General features: G+C 39.3%; 1 protein-coding gene across 1 annotated transcript in view; it reads right to left on the reverse strand.

Moving 5' to 3' along the window:
- COL19A1 (collagen type XIX alpha 1 chain) overlaps positions 1-20,631 on the reverse strand; it is a 204,938-nt gene that overhangs the window by 124,045 nt on the left and 60,262 nt on the right. The window contains exon 10 of the mRNA XM_075708001.1: positions 8,362-8,406. Coding sequence (XP_075564116.1) covers positions 8,362-8,406 — 45 coding nt within the window. The remainder of the gene's footprint in view (positions 1-8,361; positions 8,407-20,631) is intronic.

Raw genomic sequence — 20,631 nt, forward strand, 5'->3', positions numbered from 1 at the left:
GATAAAGGAGAATGAACTACAGATTTAACAAAGGAAAAAAGGCATTTTAGAGGTTATTTGTCTGATTAACTAAAAGGCTTTGGGCCAGTTCCAACTCCCAAGTGATGCACAGACTTCAGGTATCAAAATAATAATAATAATAATAATAATAATAATAATAATAATAATAATAATAATAATAACAACAACAACAATCCCATTTGCTCACATATATGCTACTCATGCCTGGGGTGGGGAAGGGATATTGAGATAATGATGCCACACAACTCAATTGTGTGGACAACACAATTACCACAGTGTGCTGGTTTGGGCTGGGGTAGAGTTAATTTTCTTTATAGTAGCTAGTATGGGGCTATGTTTTGGATTTGTGCTGAAAACAATGTTGATAATACAGGGATGTTTTAGTTATTACTGAGCAGTGCTTACACAGACTCAAGGCTGTTTTGGCCTCTCACACCGCCCCACCAGCGAGTCGGCTGGGGGTGCACAAGAAGTTGGGAGCAGACACAGCTGGGACAGCTGACCCCAGCTGACCAAAGGGATATTCCATGCCGTATGATGTCATGCTCAGCAATAAACTAGGGGGAAGGTTGGCCGGCTGGCCACTGCTCAGGGACTGGCTGGGAATCAGTCAGTTGGTGGTGACCAATTGTTTTCATTTGCATCACTTGTCTTTCTTGGGTTTTATTTCTCTCTGTTATTTTCCTTTTCATTACAAATTTTTATTATTATTATTTTCTTTCAATTATTAATATTCAGTTATTCAATTATAAACTGTTCTTATCTCAACCCATGACTTTTCTCACTTTTACCCTTTCCAATTCTCTTCCCCCCATTCTGCTGGGGGGGAGTGAGTGAGCGGCTGTGTGGTGCTTAGTTGCCAGCTGGGGTTAAATCACGACACATAGCAACAGTAAGATTTCAACCTCTATAGGTTTCAAGATGTCAGACCTAACTTAGCGTCCATTTCTTGGTTAAGCTCATAACAGCTGCGAAACTCAAAACATATTGTATGTGCCGACTCATCTGAACTGAAGTACTTAAACATTGTGCTTCAGCAAATTAAGAAGCTACAAATTACAGTATAGAAGATGACTGCTGGAGAGGCAAGGGTTACTTGAGAGAAAGACAAAACATAATTAGGTATTGAGCTTTCTAAAATTAATTTTTTTTTTAAATTGCTAGTGACAACGTATAACTAGATAACTTATCTCCTCCCTAATGGCTGCATTTAAGCAACTCAAACCAACTGGTGTTTGAGCTAAGACTCTGCCCTTTGTTTTTGTTTCGTGGGTTTTGGTTTTCTCTCTTTTGAGTAAACTGACAGTCAGTAAATGATGCACCAAGTTTTGTGACGTAGCTTTAAACATATGTTTTAAGAAAACCTGGTGCTTCTAGCTTTGTTGTTAGAATGGAGGCCCATTTTGTGGACCCTTCTGTTATCAGGGTTTCCTCTGGCTTTAAAATCTGTTATTTTGGGGGTTCTGTGCTTTTTGTTCCAGCTTGGAGGCTTGTGAGATACTCGAAGCAGGAACACATGTAACTTCACTGCACTGCAATTTCTATAAGGCTCAAATTCTTGTTGGTGCATTATACAGTAATTCTCTGCATGTAATCCTCTGATTCAACCTTTCCATATTTTATTCCTTTTTAAAAATTTTGTATTTATAGTATTTCCCAAAGATATCAAAACCAGGATCAGAGATCTCTGATTGTTAGAACTCTGTCTCAGAAACTCCATCTACAAGCTGATTGGAAAGGAAGGTTTTCTTTTATGTGTCACTGGTTTCAGTGCCTGGCTCTCCTTCATACTCTGAATTGTCAAAGACTGATACTGATTTTGTTTTTCAGAAAGTAATTGCTTTGTGTTGGGACACTGTTTGGAAGAAAGCAGTCAAAAAAAGAAAGAAAGAAAACAGCAATACATAAAAGGCTGTAAAAATGAAACAAGAAGATCCACCTTGTAAATAAAACTCTAGTTAGAAGATGCAGGGACAGAACTTCAGCTATGAGAATTGCCACAGCTCAGGTGAATGGAGCTGTGATCAGATGACCCAACAGCTGCATGACAATTTTCATACTAATAAATTTTAAGATCCTCCTTTTTCTTGGTACTTCACAAGTTTTGAAGACACCTTTACATTTCATTTATGTTGAACAATTTATTTTGTAACTATTTGTAATGGAAAATAAACTGTTTCATAGGGTCTCAGCAAACCTAAGCTAAAAGCATCTCAGAGAATGCATACACACCCATCATCCAAGAAAGCATGTACAATGCTGCCCAAACAAGTGTTCCACAACAGCTTCTATGAGGAAGAGAGCATCACCTGACAGGTAATCAGATATGACCCCCAGATATGATGCTCCAAAATGAGAGTGTGTGAATGTATATACACATCTTAAAAAAATCTGCCTATAACATATTCTGGTGAACAATATTAGTCTATACTGTAAATTAAATGTACATTCATACCCCATCCCTGCCAACATTTGGGGAAAAAACCCCAAACCAAACCATTATCACTTCTTTTCTCCTTTTCTCCTTTTCTATGTGGATTTATAATGTGAACACATGTGCCGAATCAGAAAAATATCACATTGATGTTCACTATGCATAAAATCACAGGATAATTGAGGGTGGACGTGACCGCAGCAGGTCTCTAGTCCAAGGTCCTGCTCAAAGCAGAGTCAGCTATGGGGTCAGGCCGGGCTGCTCAGGGCTGGTCTTGAAAACTTCCAGGGAAAAAGGCTGTACAACCACTTTGGGCAACCTGTTCCAGAATTTTACTGTCCTATCACAGAAAAGTATTAACTGGGCAGTAAAACCAAACAAGGATATATGTTGGAAAAGAAACTGTCTTGCTGTTCTCTGTACTTACCCAACTAGAAATCAGCATAAATGATAATTTGCATAATTTTGATTAACAGAATATGGGAAAATCATGCAAGACAATCTGATCCCCTGTATATTCATGAAGCAAGCCTTTCTTTAGTTTATTCCCTTTTCTGTAACCGGGATAAAAAGTGCAGACCACTGGAAGAGGAAATAACTTCCACAATAAACAACAGTGTTAAAATGAAAAACCCTTTCCTAATGGCTACACAGCATCTTCCTTGCTGCACTTTCAGCCCATTGCTTTGCATGTTATCTACTACGGATATAGCAAATACACCATTCCCTTCCTCTTTGCAGCAGTTTTTTGTATTTGAAGAGTGTTTACATATTTTTTTTCAGCTGACTCTACACTAAGTAATCTTCATTCATGCAATCCTTCCTCAAAGGTTATGTGTTGCTGAGCACCAGTCATTCTCAGTGCTCTCCTTACAACATCCTTTAAGTTGAAGCCTTGCCAATACCAAATAGCACAGGACTATTTAATTAGTGTTGCAGACAATATTCCACTTTAAAACATGTTAGTAAGAGTCTGTCATTTGCAACTGCCTGACTTCATTTACCTGCGTTCAGCTTCTGATCCAAATAATCCTCAGATTTTAATTTCTGACTAGATACTACTTGATTTGGTTTTTCACAGCTCAGTTTTATTCTTCCCTACAGGTAGTTCCTGCGCTTGTTCCTTCTGCATTGTATCCTATTTTTTTCAGGCTACATCTCTGATTTGTCAAGAACATTCTGGATGTTAAAACTTTCTTCTAGTTATTAACAGTCCCTCCTGACTTTCTATCATCATAAAATGTAATACTCATACTTTCTAACCCATACTGTAAAATTACAATTCTGACAGTATTAGAATGAAGATCCCACTTAATATAGTCTGCCTTCCTGGCAGCAAACCGATTAAAACTGCTCTCAATGTATGCTTTTTCAGTCATGCTATAGAAGCGTAGACCAATATTTTTGTTGCAGCTCTAAGACTATCATAGAAGACAATGTCATTATCTAAGTGACACAAAGAAAGCAGAATACCAAGGAGAATCAAAACAACTTTACACTGAGAGCATATTTCCTATGGAGGGAAAACTTGCAGCATAACACCTGCATAGGCAGTTCTGTAGCTCCCCATACCACTACTGGCCTCTGTAAGAGACAACCAAGCTCAATCTGAGACCAAAAAAACCCGGAGGAAGTCAGAACAAGACTTCTGGATTCCTCAAGGAGAATCAAGTGTGGCAAAGAAACCTTTAAACAGCATAAAAGAATCTCCCTCGATAGCTTAAATTATAGATGCCTCCTGTATCTTTAATTCACATACAGTCAATCGCTTTCACCTCAGTTGCCTATGTCTCCCTGATGTCCCCAGAGCTTGCTCTGCCAAAGTAGAACATAGTGTAAAAAAAACCTGAAGTCAACTAGTGTGATTTGGTGAACTGAGAGGTATAAGGTTGTGTTGGTTTCAAGTATTCAATCCTATGGAATGATGTGGTCACCAAGACAAAAATATAGGATTGTTCATTTTAATGTACCTCTGCAGAGAGTTTGAAATGGCAAATACCCATGTTTAGGCAGCTGTCTCCCACTCTAGGTGATATGCAAAACAGTGTGCAAACACTATCTTGTTCCTTCATATGCAAGATAGGGCAGAGTTTTTTGTAATAAGAAAAACCAAATTTTAAGTTTCAGGTTTTTTAATCATGTTTGTTACACACAAATTAGTACAAAGCTATTTTATTTTGTGACACTACGTTAAAATGCAAAGGTTTTGATATATGTTTAATACTGGAGTTCAGTTACTGGAAACAGCAAGGCTAAACTGAGTAACTGCTAAGGCCCAGGCTGAGACCTACCTCCCATTCTTAAAACACAGTCTTTCCTCACAAATCACGATGTGTAGCTTCTGATGAGACTGTCCCAAATTAGTTTTGAGTGATCACTGGTAAGTAAAGATCCTTCCACTTGTATATTTCCTTCTATTTGAAGGACAGCAGAATACATTGTTAACAGTTACACTGGAAATACTTTTAAATGGGACCTTTTAATTAACTTCTGAAGCTACAAGACAAAAAGGGGAAAAAAAATGGTCTAAATGTGCTGACTCAGCTTCCAGATAAGAAAAATGTGACTATCAGCAATTGGGTCATTTTACCTCAGCCTTAAAATAAGGGAAATCAAGCCAAGAGAGCGGCAGGAACAGCTGGAACCATGTGCCTCTGTCCAAACAAAATTTATTCATAAAACTTGAGGGAAGCACAGCACAGCTGCAGAGCAATTATGAAAAAAAAAAAGAAAAAAATCCACAAGCCCTTCAGAACTGATGACTAATGATGCCACCAAGGAAATAAGATCTGTCAGTGGAGTTAGAAACACTCAAGCTTAACAAGTGCTTTTTTTAGAGAATGAATCTTCACATTATAAACTTTCGTTGCTATGGATGCTGGTTTTTACTTCTGATATTTCTTCCTTCCTGATTACTGGAATACTTACTCCTAAAAAAACCTCCACAATTTTAAATCTGCTTAAATTCTGTTAATCTGTAACATGCTTTCTTTAAAATACGAGCACTGGAAAGCTGGTTGATGCTTCTAAAGAAGCATGGTAGGTGAGTGAATATACCCATGTCCAAAGCAGCCTAACTCACAAGTATATTGCACTTTTCTAAATTCAGAAGCTGCCACCTACTCTCCATTTTCTTCACTCTGAATATTGCAAGAGTCGCAGTATCTGTCATAGAACAGAATCATAGAATCACAGAATCACAGAATCGTTTAGGTTGGAAAAGACCTTTAAGATTATCCAGTCCAACCATTAACCTAACATTACCAAGACCACCACTAAACCAATTAAGGGTAGAGTAGCAATTTCATGTTTCCTGGCTTGGTGGCTGGATTATTTCTAATGAAAGTAAAAACTAGGAATCATTAAGATTGAAAAGGACCTCTAAGATCATCAGTTCAATCATCAACCCAACACCACCATGGCAACTAAACCATGCCCCAAAGTGCCACGTCTACCCGTTTTTTGAACACTTCCAGGGATGGTGATTCCACCACATCTCTGGGAAGCCTGGTCCAATGCTTGACTACCCTTTCCATGAAGACATTTTTCCTAATATCCAGCCTAAACTTCCCCTGACACAGCTTGAGCCCATTTCCTCTTGTCCTATTGTTAACTACGTGGGAGAAGAGACCAACACCCACCTCGCTACAACCTCCTTTCAGGTAGTTGTAGAGAGCGATAAGGTCTCCCCTCAGCCTCCTCTTCTCCAGGCTAAACAACCCCAGTTCCCTCAGCCGCTCCTCATAAGGCCTGTGCTCCACACCCTTCAGCAGCCTTGTTGCCCTTCTCTGGACACGCTCCAGCACCTCAATGTCTTTCTTGTAGTGAGGGGCCCAAAACTGGACACAGTATTCCAGGTGTGGCCTCACCAGCGCCGAGTACAGGGGAACAATCACCTCCCTGCTCCTGCTGGCCACACTATTCCTGAGACAAGCCAGGATGCTGTTGGCCTTCTTGGCCACCTGGGCACACTGCTGGCTCATGTTTAGCCGGCTGTCAACCAGCACCCTCAGGTTCTTTTCAGCCAGGCAGCTTTCCAGCCACTCTTCCCCAAGCCTGTAGCATTGCATGGGGTTGTTGTGACCCAAGTGCAGGACCCGGCACTTGGCCTTGTTGAACCTCATCCAGTTGGCCTCAGCCCATCAGTTCAGCCTGTCCAGATCCCTCTGCAGGGCCATCCTACCCTCCAGCAGATCGACACTCCCACCCAGTTTGGTGTCATCTGCAAACTTACTGAGGGTGCACTCAATCCCCTCATCCAGATCATTGATGAAGACATTAAACAAGACTGGCCCCAAAACAGAGCCCTGGGGAACACCGCTCATGACCAGCCACCAACTGGACTTAACTCCATTCACCACTACTCTCTGGGCTCGGCCACCCAACCTGTTTTTTACCCAGCGAAGAGTACGCCTGTCCAAGCCATGAGCTGCCAGCTTCCCAAGGAGAATGCTGTGGGAGACTGGGTCAAAGGCTTTCCTGACGTCCAGGTAGATGACGTCCACAGCCTTTCCTTCCTCCACCAGATGGGTCACCAGGTTATAGAAGGAGATCAGGTTGGTCAAGTAGGACCTGCCTTTCATGAACCCAACCTGCCTTTCATGAACCCAAAGCCTTTCATTCTTCATCTTTATGACATATAAATTCAGCAGAAATGCTCTTCTGCACCTTTTTCACACAGTGAGCTGAAGCACAGAGAAACTACCTATGATCCAAGAAAAGACTCTTAATTCAGGTTGCCTGATCCACATCAGCCAAAACTAGTGAAAAAGCAGTAACCAGGCAGTAACTTGGTTAGGAGCTGAAGTTTCAAGCATAAACTATTACCATTGTTACTTTAATTTCTATTAGGCAAGCTAAGAACAGGCTCTTCCACTTGTCCCTCAACACAGACTTGCATTTGGTGACCTGTGAAGACCTACTTGTCTGAAGCCACACAAGAATATTAGGTTGCATCATCTAGAGCGACCCAGGCTGGCATTCTGTCAGCCAAGACAGCCTTCCACAGGGCCAATTTAGTTCCCATTTTAATGCACAAGCTTCTGAACTATTTCTGGCCACTGTGGAGCGTCCGCAATTATGGCAAGCTGCTTCAAGCTCTATTTCCGATACCCACTGGTGAAGAACAAGGAATGGCTTCTCCTGGAATTTACACTTGGAAATGTTTTATGGCTGTTGGGAGACTAAGAAGGTCGTTAGGGCAACATGCCAGTTCATCAGGCAAGGGGACAGAACTTCAAGGCTGAGGAAGAGGTAAATGCACCTGCATTCAGCTTGACCACTGGCAGTCAATTCACTCAGAGTCAGATGTATGCAGGAGACAAAACTCATGTTAACTACTGTGTAGGTACACAGAAGTATATAAATGAAAATTAGGCTTTTTAAATTAACAGTTACACTGTAGCAAATGTTAAATTTTGCTATTGCTGTAAATTTATGTTCTTAGGAGAAAAAGTGTGTAAAACATTTAGTAGTTGTGATCAACACAAGAAAATTCTATAAAAGTGCATTTGTAATGTATAAAAGCAATTATTAAGTACTATAAATACCTATACATCATCTCATCATGCATTTCATACTGTATAAATAAACATTCACTAGTTACCATAGAAATAAGGTAGCAGTAGACACTACTGGAGTCCAGTGGTTATGGTTGTGTTAGACTTCATTATTAAATATTTCCTTAAAAAAAAAAAGTGGTTCTAAAAGAAGCACTGATGACACCAATTAACATGCATAATAACCTCCTTGTTCTTAAGCATTTCAGGAATCATTTACATAGCAAAAAAATAAAAATTTTATTCAAGAAAGAGTTAAGGAAGACCTTCAGGACAAAGCTCTACTTGGTTGGACATATATCAAATCATTAAACCGAAAAAATAAATAACCTGTACAGAGTAATTTACCTTTTCACCTTCTTCACCTTTACTACCCGCAAAGCCACGTTCACCCTGGAAGACAAAACAATAAAATAAAAGTCTCAAACAAGCATTCTTCAAATAATTGCATGCTTTAAAATAGTTTTATTGCACTGAATTTTTATTATGGGATTAAAACAGAAGAAATCATTTGGATACTGATTGTCTCATTCAAAAAGGTGTGAAACCTCTACAAAAAAATGACATGGCTTTCCACAGTTTTGTTGATTAATAGTAGTCAATCATTGTTATATTCAGCCTAAGGGATCTTCTTGGCTTTAAAATTCTGAACTATTCATTGATGCTAAACCTGCTCATTACAGTACTGCTATTCTTCTGCAGAACCATTTTTAACACAATTATTCTTATTAATACCTTCATTTTCATTTTTAAATATGACTAGTCAGCTGTGAAGGCCTCCAAAACCCAAGAACAATTGAGAAAAATATACAGATACTGAAAGAAAACTCATTCCTTTCACTTTGAAAACTACATCCAATTACCCAAGTATTAGGAAAAAAAAAAAAACCAAACCAGGAGTGAGTTTTGAAATATTAATTCCAGCTCAGCTTATTTCAGCAGATTGAATCCCTTATTTGATGATCTTTCAATAAAAAGACCTGTTACAATGCTCTTCCAGCTCCAACTAGATAACTTTTAGCTCAGAAAAAGATCTTAATGTACAATCTTACTATGTTAATATCTTTGTCAAATAGTCTACAGCTTGGCTATATTATAACAAGAGTAACACCTGTTTTAGATCTTTATTAACGTACACTTGTATGTTTTGTGAGCCATATAGTAGACATACAGAAAAAATTCTATAAAAACTACCCAATAACCGCCCCCCCCCCTCTTTCTCCCTCACATCATCTAGGAGGAGATGGTTTGCATGTCTTTGCCAGTCTCTAGAATTCAGTCTCACTGCCTCAGTAAATTGTACATGATTTTTAAAGGTCTGAAGAGACTGGAAAGTTTCCCAAGTCAAGCATATGGTATTTTCTAAATTACTTTCAAAAAATTAGAATGAGCAACATCTAAACATTCTCTCACCCCTCAGAGAGTGTCTTTTCCTTATATAGAAGTCTAAGGTTTAAGTGAGGTTAACTAGAACAGCAGGCTACAACTTGCAAAAATTTCTAGCAGTATTTTGTCAAATCTTTCAACTGATACAGCATCATGTACTACACATCTGGGAATTAAATTCAGAGCTTTGGAGATGTGCAGGTGTATAGATTATCAAATAGTTCTGGAGTTTTCATCAACCACCTACAGTAGCTGCTTTTTGTTTGCCTTCTTTTTGCTGGGGTGGCTCATGCAATCAACTGCTTAGGGGTCAATTTTAGAAGCATGCCCAAGAACAAGCATGCAAAAAGGGACCTAGTGAAATAACCTTCCATATGTCCTCACCTAAAAATGAGTGGTTAATTACCAAAATTATTTCTGAATGTATGCAACTTCTGTTCTGCTCATCTAGTTTCCCTTTCTCATGAAAGGTTGGACCAGGAGATCTTTCGAGGTCCCTTCCAACCTGGGTTGTTCTATGATTCTATGACTCCCATTCTTCTCCAACTGTTGGACATACAACACAGCAAATGCCTATTCACTTTTGACAAATTCCTAGAAGCAAAGTGTTTTTTTCATTTAGCTTTCCCATTTGTGAGACTGCATACCCTATCTTTACTCAATTCCCAATTCATTATATAAAAATTATTCTTGGATAGAGTCAACATTTCTCTGATTGTAGCTTATGTCCATTGCCTCTTGTCCTTTCACTCTACACCTCTGATAAGAGTCTGTCTCTGGCTTCTCCATAACCTCCCAGTACTTACAGACAACAATGAGTCTGCACACCACTCTCCATCCTCCCCCTTTCCAAATCATCTCATCTTAAGGCTGAACAAGCCCAGCTCCCTCAGCCTCCCCTCATATATAATGGCCTCCAATCCCCTGGCCATCTTGGTGGGCCTCCACTGGGCTCGCCCCAGTGAGCTGCTCTCTCTCCAATCCTGGAAAGCCCCAAACTGGACACAGAACTCCAGATGCGGTCTCAAAGGTACCAATCACTCACTCCTCCTGACCTGCTGGTCATGCTTTTGCTAAGGCAGTCCAAGATGCAGTTGGCCTTCTCCACCACAAGGGCATCCACCAGGACCCCCAAACTCCTTTTATGTACAGCTGCTTTCTAGCAATTTGGCACCTAGCCTGTACTGTTGTATGAGGCTATTCCTTCTCAGAGGCAGGACCTCATGTTTGCCTCTGCTTAACTTCTTGAGTTCTGCATTAGCCCTTTTCTCCAGCATGTTAAGGTCCCACTGAGTATCATCCTTGTCCTACCTTCCAGTGCACTGACTACTTCCCCACATTTGATAACATCCATAAACTTGCTGAGAATCCCATCATCCAGGTTATTAATAAGACACTAAATAATAGTGGCCCCAGTATCACCTAATGGGGGATGACACTACTTACTAGGCAGCAGTTGGACTGCATAGCAGTTATTCCACCTTTGAGCCCAACAAACCAACCATCTTATCGTCCATTTATCCAGTCCATATCTCACAGATTTGACTACAATGATATGACTGGAGACTGTGCCAAAAGCCTGGCTGAAGTCAAGGTATACAACATCCACTGCTCTCCCTTAATCCACACAGACAAGAGCAGGCAATCAGGTTGGTCAGGCATCATTTGTCCTTGGTGAATCCATACTAGCTGTTCCCAGTCACCTTCTAGTCCTTCATGTGTTTAGAAATGCCTTCCACGATTTGCTATATAATTTTTTCAGGACAGAGATGAGGCTGACTGGCTTGCAGTTCCCTGGATCTTTCCTGAAGATGAATGTGACATTTGCCTGTTTCCAATAATCAGACACCTCCCCTAGCCAGCATGACCTTTTGCTAATGACAGAGGGCAGTCTTACAGTGACATCAGCCAGCTCCCTCAGCACCCCTGGGTGCATACAGTTTGGTATCTTGCAAATATCCAATTAGCTTAAGTGCTCCTTAACACTCTCTTCCCCTTCAGTGGGTAATTGCTCATTCTCTCTCACTCTGCTAGGAGGTTCAAGTACCTGGGAGGCCTGAGGGCAAACTTCATTAGTGAAAACCAAGGCAAGAAAGGCATTGGCTACACTCGGCCTTTTCCATGTCCCTCACCCCATTAAGCAGTGGGTCAGCATTTTCTTCAGCCTTTTTTTTGCTAGAGATGCATTTAACAGAAGCCCTTCATGCTGCCCTTCAAATCCCTCATTAGTTTCAATCTGAGATGAGTTTTTGGTTTCCTAACTCCATCGCCGCATGCTCTTGGCAATGTTTCTATATTCCTACTGGGTAGCTCACCCCTGCTTCCACTGTTTACTTTCTTTTTGTGTCTGAGCTCAGTCAGAAGCTCCCTGTTCATCCATGCTGGCCTTCTGCCACGCTTGCTCAACCTGCTGCACATCAGAATGGACTGTTCTTGGGCTTTTAGGAAGCTATCCTTGAAGATCAACCAGCTGGGCTCCTTAGGCCTGCAGGACAGTCTCAATCGCTCTTTGACCTATAGACTCAACAAACTTAGCTCCTTGAAACTCTCCTCAAAGCTCTTGTTTTCTAGGCCCCTGAACATGTACTAGCTCTCTGCTGGACCCTCTCTGGTTTCTCCACATCTCTTGAAGAAGTGAGGGTGGAAGACCCCCAAACATGAGACAGCATACCAGATGCAGCACCGCCAAGCACAGCAGGGAAAATACTTTCCCCTAGTTTGCCAACTGCAGTTTTACCAACATAGTCGAATATATGGTTCACTTTATTCCCAATAGGAGAAAACTGCTAGCTTATCCCAGCCTCATGTCCACCTCCAGGTCCTTTTCAGCAATGCCGCCGCTCAATCAGTCAGTACTCTGCCAGTATGGGGTGATTAACTAATTTCTTCTTTTTCACAAATACAGGCTAAGAGTCCAGATTTTTTGCATATTGAATTTTAAAAAATTATTTCCAGTTAGCGAAAATAAGTAATACAGTCAACAGAAAGCGCAGAGAAAGAAGTTTAGGTAATTTCCACTTGACAGTATTAAAAATACGACAGTATTAGCCACTGCTAAGTTACTTCAAAGAATTCTCATGTTGCAGAAATAAAAACATGAAAGTTACAAAATAACACATGTATGACTGACTGAAATTCTCCTTTCTGTGGCAGAATTCCAATATTAAGCTAGGCAGAACATTTCACACAAGTTTTTTCATGGACAATCACTGATTACTCGTCTTTATACTCACTGCAGGATTGTTGATCTGATTTTCAGTGTTTTAAATGTGCCTGCAGTACAGGTCAGTGAGACCCTGGCTTTGAAGGTATAAATTGATAGATTGTGGGCAAGCATGTTGTGGAACCCGATGCTGGCTACCTCATCTTCAGAAAATAAGTTCCTTCCTTCCCTTTGTGCTATGTTACAGGAATTATCTGCCCTAAAGACACAAAAATGAGCCCTTTGCATCAAGGTCACACTGCAGAACACTTTCTTGAAATTTTAATATGAACAAAATAATGGGGTTTTTGTGTAGTCCCTTAATTTGTGGAAGCAGCAGAGCTATTTCCCCTACAGTTTTCTAAAAGGAATTAGCTGGACAGATGCATGTGACATTAAGATTTCATTCCAAATACTTATGGTTAAACACAGCTGCAATCAACAGAAAACAAAATCTGACCATGAAAAGAGTCAGGCAACTTTAACAAATATTACCAGCAAGGTCTATAATACAGATGTCTCTTTTTGCAAGTCTGGCCTTCCTACAATATTCCACCTCTGTAAAGGAGCACAAGATTAAAATGGAAGAGTGGAAGAAGCAGTGCCGCCCTCATCTCATTTTGCTGAGATTACAAGACTCTCAAATTTCAAATTTTTGAACCTGCTATCTTGTGGCTGGAAAGACCTTTACAGTTCTGAGACTTGGGTGACTGCTCTGAATTCAAAATAATACTGATAGGCAGGTTTGTGCCACTGCACCTCATGTCCTTTCTTTTTTGAAAGACAAGCTGATACTAAAGTTCCTCTGTCACATTATACAACTCAGAAACTGGATATGTAATTCAAATCCAATTTATGTAGTTACTGGGCAGCTGGCAAAAAGCATGTTGAAGGTGAAAATACATAAAATGAGACTACTTTGTTCTTTTTTTTTTTTTTTTTTACCTTGGAACCAGTAAGACCAGGTATGCCAGGAGCACCTACTAAGCCAGCTTCCCCCTGAAACAAAATGTACATAGCCATCATTTTACAGACCTAACTTATGACTGAGCTAAAGAGAAAAAAACATCTGGACATTAATTGCTTCTTATTCCTTTATCTACATAACAGCTGAATTGATTTCTAGGGTTGTTTATGCCTGTTGACCTATATTTGGTTAAAATACATTTCACTTTCAAAATATTAGATAATTAACAATTACAGGTTATCTAATTACGCAGCAGATATAGCTGTTTATTGCTTCAGACAGCTGGGCAACAAAAAAAGATTAGAGAGTTTGGATCACATGAAAATCTTCCTCAAGTTTTATTTCAGGCCCTGATTCAGAAAAAAAAAAAGTTCAGAAGACACTTGCATACTACCCAAGTACCAAAAATCCCAACAAGGGTGGCCACAGCTTCTACTCTCTCCCTCATACCTATCAGGTGCTTGAGCCCACAGGGATCTACACTCAAACCGTTAGGTCCCACAGGGAGTTGTACATACACAGCAGACTGCTGGTTTCTAAGCTCTGCTCAGTCAAAGGGGAGTTTCACATCTTTTCCCCATCTCTAGGGGAGTGCCCAACCTACTCAGCAGGAGGAAATGCAAACCTTGATCCTGTGCAACCAGGTAGACAAAAATCTGTTTCTCCTAAGTGAATGTTCTGAGTATATTGTTAAATTACTGCCTCCTCTACCCCATCTTTTAAAAGAGCAAAATAAGTCAGCTGTACATTTGACTGTTAGTCACCCCCTGCCCTCCCAAATTACTTTCTCCTTGCACCGCTCATGATTTGGGTTTGTAAATTCTGTTCAAGAAACCGGATGCTTAAAAGTTATGCCCAGCAACTGAGCATAAGTACAAACAAGCACCGTGTTAATAAAGAATGTTTTTAAAAGGTAACTATCCAAGCTGAATAACACAGTAAACTTCATTCTCAATGTCTGGATAAGGACTAGTTGAGCAAATTAAAAAAAAAAATCAATAGCTCTAAATTGAAAGCTACAGACAATTCAATTCTGCATTTAATATTGGGCTTTCTAAGGAAGAGGTATAGTTAAAAACTTAGTAACATCTCATTTAGAATTAAAATATAAAATAATGCAGCCATTTCCTTTTCCATTCCTTCTTAGCAAAGCTTTTTAAACAATTACAAACCTAGTGAGAACCAAGGTGTGCCCTGAAAGCTAAGAACCACCTTCCATTTACAGATTCATGAAACATGCCACCGTGAAGTACATTAACTTTGGTCTCAATAAATATAAAGTTACTGAGCTAAGTTCTGTTAGAAGAATTCATCTGTGCTCACATGACTTCAAGTGGGAGCTTAGAAGACATATTAAAGGAATCTAAAATCAAATGCTTTCTCCATTCCATTCATGGGTCTTAATTCCTTGACAGAAGTTTGCCCTAGTAACTCGCACGCCATCCAACTCAGTTTTCTAGCCAAGCCAGAATTCAGCAACAAAAGAAAGTTTTGAAAGTTCATTCATTTGATTCCAAGCCAAGCAGAAGACAAATGCCTTGCAGACACAAAAAAAGAACAAACAGAGACAAAGGAAAAACTCCAATCTCTCTTAACAACAGAAAGAGACAATAAAAGAACAATTACTCAACAAAATGATACAAGTAATTAAGCAAATAAATACAAAGCACTCATGATATACAACAATTAAAATACAGCTTAAAATAGCTTGTTAAAATGGCATTTTTCTAACTCCACTCATGGCACATTTTCCAATATCTTCCTTCCAGCTCCCCTCCATAAAAATAGATGCTAGCATGCTGGGGAAAAATTCTAATTAATCATCACAAGTAATCCTTAGTCCTTCGTTTTCTCCAGATTTACAATGTGAATTCAGAAAAACTCTTCATAGTCTAATAGTTACCAGATAATAATATTTCATCTCTGCTATACTGGATGACTGTAAACTAGCAAAAAAAAAAAAAAAAACAACCCGAAAACACCACATTCATTGTTTTTTTTTGTGGAGGCAAGCCAGAAATGTTTTGCCTTGCACTGTTTGATCAGTGTTCTACAAATGATTATCCCTTCAACACAACAATGTAAAAATAACCTCCTACATCTAAATCTAAAATGATTAATGTGGTTGCTTTAACTATTTCAGAAACATGCAGTGTATTTATATTCAGGGTTCTTTGATGTATTTATCATTTATTGATTTTGCAGTTCGTAATTGCACTGCAACACACTATAAAATTAGGGATTCAGTTCATACCTAAAGGTTTTCAAGACAGATTAAGACTCTTGATATATGTGTATTTTGCAACTTTCTTAGAATGCATTTACATTAATTTGTATACCTTGACATCCACAATTAGCTATTTTTCTCCCTAAATAAGAGATTTTCACATTAAAATAGAGAGACTATCTTAACATACAAGTATATGAACTTTAAGTGCATTGGTTACTTGTACTACCAAGCAATACAGTGCCAAAAATTAATTAGGTATCACATTAACTAACCATTAAAAAAAAAAAAAAAAAAAAAAAAAGAGTTGAGAGAAACTTGTATCAATCACTTGGAATGTGTTTTGCTATTTAGAACATTTTAGTCATTAACACATTTTATAATGGCAAACATGCTGGAACTTCTCAAGATTCTCTTCAAGGCTGGGAAAGAGAAACAACTGCTGTAAAATATTTCAAATATTTTGCAGATATGGTTCTGCAAAGTTTAAAAAAAACCCCAAAACCTAAGAAGCAGTCAGATGCTTCTCCATCCTCAATACAAAGAACAAACATTTTCCTTTTATTTTTAAATTTGCTGGGGCACTGCCAGGAGCCTGATTTACAGAATAGACTTGGTACTCCAGGGTTACTACCAAGGAAACTAATCTTAATAGAATTAAAATCAGTGTGGTCAAACACCACTTACTGTTTTGATAATTTATGGATATGTGCCTTCCGTTACCCTGAGTACGCCAGACCCTTGGAATAATCTAATAGCCCAGTGTTTTAAAATGAGGACAACTATTTTTAGCATTGCAGAAATGGAGCGGAATGTTCAACGATGTACTGTCAGAGGGCTCGGCAGCATCCTCCCTGTGGAGCATGTACCCAGCCAGTCCAGAGCCACCAGTGGGGGCAGAACCTCTCCTTTAACAAATATAAATCCCACACCAATTATACTCCATTATATGACACCTTCCATAGCCTACTGGAATATTTCCTTGTTTCTTTAAACAGGCTCTTGTTAATGGTTAGGATCACCTGATAGAATATTAATTACATAAAAATGCATTCAGTTGATATTTACTAAGACTCGCCCTGCGAATCTCCTGGATTAGTCATGTCAGGAAGTTTCTGCTACATATTATGACATTTTGGTTTCACTGCATCTACTGATCCTTTTGTTCCCACTTGGTTACTGCTGAACTACCAGTACTCAGCACTTGCTGGGCCTCAAAGCCCAAATCAGGGCTACCCTTGATGCAAACTTGACCCACGTAAGCAAGCATAAGATTCTCCCTTAAAATAACCTAATGAAGAAAAGGCTTGGGACAGGTACACAATTTGTTTCCTTTGCTCTGCCCTGCTTCCACAGCAGCCCCAGCAGAGCACGTATGCCATGGTTCGCCCAAAGGGGTAAGGGCTGGTCAAGAGGACTCATGTCCTTGTGTCCTAGTGATCAGGGCTCCTGTTGCTTTTTTATGTGGCTGCTTAAGGGAAGGGCAAATGAGAACAGCCCTACTAGAATGACATAATCTGAGCTCAGAAGGCATCAATTTTTCCTCATCCTAACCCTTGCTGATACCCATCTTTGGGACAAGTCTGACTTGCCTATCTATTCAGGCACCTAGAAGTTTATACACTCTAGAATAGATGATGCTTGAAAATTTAGGTTTCAGTGCTTTGCATGCGAATTAATGAATCAGCAGCCAGAAGCAGCTCAGAGCTTCACAGAATATGGTCACAGGGCTCCTTACTCTGGACTGCACTCTCTTTAGTTGGCATTGTTTCCTTTTTCGCTATTAGCATGTCTTAAAAAGCACGCAACTCCCACAATTTCTATATTCAAATACATAAAGGACACATACAAATAAATTGCATAAGTCAGAAGATTGTTTCAATATCTTGCTCCCACAAATTATTTTCATTCAACATGAGAAGTCAGAGAAGTTGTTCTGAAAAACCTGAGAATAAAGGATTACTCCATTTATTTTCATGCATAACTATAAGCCTGCATATTGTCCTTTTTTTCTTTAGAAAACTGATAACAAATTGACTGAAGCCTTTATGACAGATGTCAAGGAGCAATTTTTATACTGTTAACAAAAGTATCAGCAGAAGTAGAGCCTCTGCTGTCAGCCAGTGTTTTTTCTGCTTTCGTTTGGCAAATACAAGTGGTATTCACATGATATTCATACGTCCTTGAAGAAGTGACAACTGCCGCCTTCTTGACCTTCTTCATCAAGAAGTGACTCCTCAACCCAGAAGGCACGCTTCCAGTCACTGCTTTTAAATGCCACTAATTTCAAGCAGAACTGGACTGCAAGAAACTAAACAGCAAATAGAAGAGAAAAACGGAGGCAGAACGTACTATCAGCACAGAACCAGGACCTCGGGTAGTTTGCATTTAGTTCCCAGTTGTGCTGCAGAGTTGTGTGTAACCTACAACAGGTGGTTTACACCTCTTTCTCCTCCTCTCCCTCCTACAGTATTTTTTAAGAGGAAACTCCTTAGCATCTGTGGGGCCCTCAGGGGCTGTAATGATGGGGCTTTACAAGCAAGGGGAAAGCTCTAGGCAGTGTGAAAGAGCAGTGGAACAGGACACCTTCTCCTCATTTTGTCTCACTGTGTCCTGAAGGGCTTCTACAATTTTTTTGTTTCTCTACTTTTCAGAGTGCATGAAATGACCCAACTAACACTTTTTTTAATGGACCACCATTACATTACATTACCCAGTTACATTCCTTAGTAAGATGGGTAAGAAGCGCACTATACTTTACTACTGATAGAACTGGGTAATGTTAAAAATATTTTTTTTTACATTGTTATTTAAAAATGCAGTGCAGACATGAATTGAACATGGGCTTGAAAACAATCCAGTTCAGTTGACCTACAACACCATCCAGAGAGCATAAAGAAAATGTAAACAAAAACCATGAGAGAACTTCCCGTAGAGCACTGATAATAAGCAAACAGGCTTCTGGCTGCAAAAGGTTCTCAAAGATTCATAACCTCTTATGGATGAACAGTTTAGAAAATTAAGTCTAACCAGTTGGATATTTCTATCAACTGAAACAAGACAGTAGAAAAAATTCTGAAGTGATCTCATACTCATGGACAACTGATAGATTTTTGTAACCATATTTCTCCCTTACAGTAGATCTGTCAAAAGAAAAAATTGCTTGACTTACACACCACCTATTGATTTATTGTTAACCCAGCCATAACATGGCTTTAAAGCAAATCTAAACCCTATTAAAGTTTCAACAGAACTGGAAATTCATCTAATGGGCCTTGCTAAAATAATATTTGAAATGTAATAATGTTAAGTATCAGTTAAAAAGCATTCTCAGATATTAATGAATTGCTGAAGTCTTTTCAAAATAATAAAATACATTACAACTATTATATTCACCATAATAACTGGAGCCCCAAGTTTATATTAGGAAAGTAAACAGCATAGGTCAACCTCTTAGATGTCAGAGGCCATTCTTTACTGCAGGAATTATTATTATGATCATCATCATCATCCACTTCCATAATCTGAAGATTATGGTACAAATGTCAGTTTACACTAACAAAGATCTGTCCCACAGACCAGTAACCATTATTAAGTCTAATGTCTAAGCATACAGATATGAAATGCAAAAAAGCAGTAGGAAAACTAAGGGCTTAAGATGAATTAAAAATAAGTAGACAGCATATAGACTGGAATTTCTAATCTAGGAACTAACTCAGATCAGTACTTGCTCTGAAATACCATATTGTTGGTGTGCTTGTGTAGCTACAAACCTATCAGCTACTGATAAGTAAAGCAGCTAAAGATACAGTTTCCGTGTCTCCATTTACACACGGAATTTTAAGACTTTCCCAAGAAATAGATCTCTTCACTTCAAAACCAATGCCTTTTGACATCTCACGTATTTTGGAGATGGGCTAGTATTTGGATGAAGAGGATATACCAATCACCTATCTAGGACTCCAACAGACAGTTCCCCACCTGTGAATCCAGGATCAGCCAATCTAGCATCAGCACAGGAGTCCTGGGAACTGCTCCCTAAAGGTAAGTTCTCCAGATATACCCCATTACTATCAATTCCGAGCAGCTTTGTAGGGAACAGTGGCACCTCAGCCTAGCAGAGTTGTAACTTCTCCTTTCAGTCTTTTTTCTTAACCTCTTTGAGGCTTATTAGCCTACTCCATGTCCTATGTCTGGAATGCCTGACAGAAAGAAGCTAGTCAGCTATCCGAGGGACACAGGCTCTCTGCATGAGTTTTTAATCATCCTTTCACTAAAACCCAATGTTTATTTAGAGAATCAACATTACTGTGACAGCCATTTCTCTGGCTGCATTCCTTTCTCATTCTTCCAATGGTTCAGCAGAAGTACTGCCAGTACACTATATTCTACAGGGTGGTATTTCTTCTGGCTGTTTCACAACACTGGCATTATAACCCCGTCACTGCAAAGAGCTAAGAATTTTTGTTAACAGTTCCTGAAGTCTCACCTTCTTCCACCTCACAGATTTGATACCAGAAAAGAAAAATGCTCAGACTAAAGTACAAAGAAATTGCAGGGGGAGAAGACAAACTGGCCATAGTCACTGTTACTACACATTCTACTGACTAAGGCTCTGAGAGTTCACCTTAGTCAAAGGTGATTTGTAAGAGCATCCTCATACTCTACTATTTCCACTGCTGGTAGAGTTGCTATCACAGCATTGACTAACAAATGCCACAAAGATCATAATTTCTTCCACTCACAGTTATTAAAACAAAACAAAATCCCCAAAGTGTAATTAAATAAACAGACCATCACTGAGACAATTTCTCTCTATGCAGAGTGCTGTTATGT

Source organism: Pelecanus crispus, chromosome 3, assembly GCF_030463565.1.
Source record: "Pelecanus crispus isolate bPelCri1 chromosome 3, bPelCri1.pri, whole genome shotgun sequence".
NCBI lineage: Eukaryota > Metazoa > Chordata > Aves > Pelecaniformes > Pelecanidae > Pelecanus > Pelecanus crispus.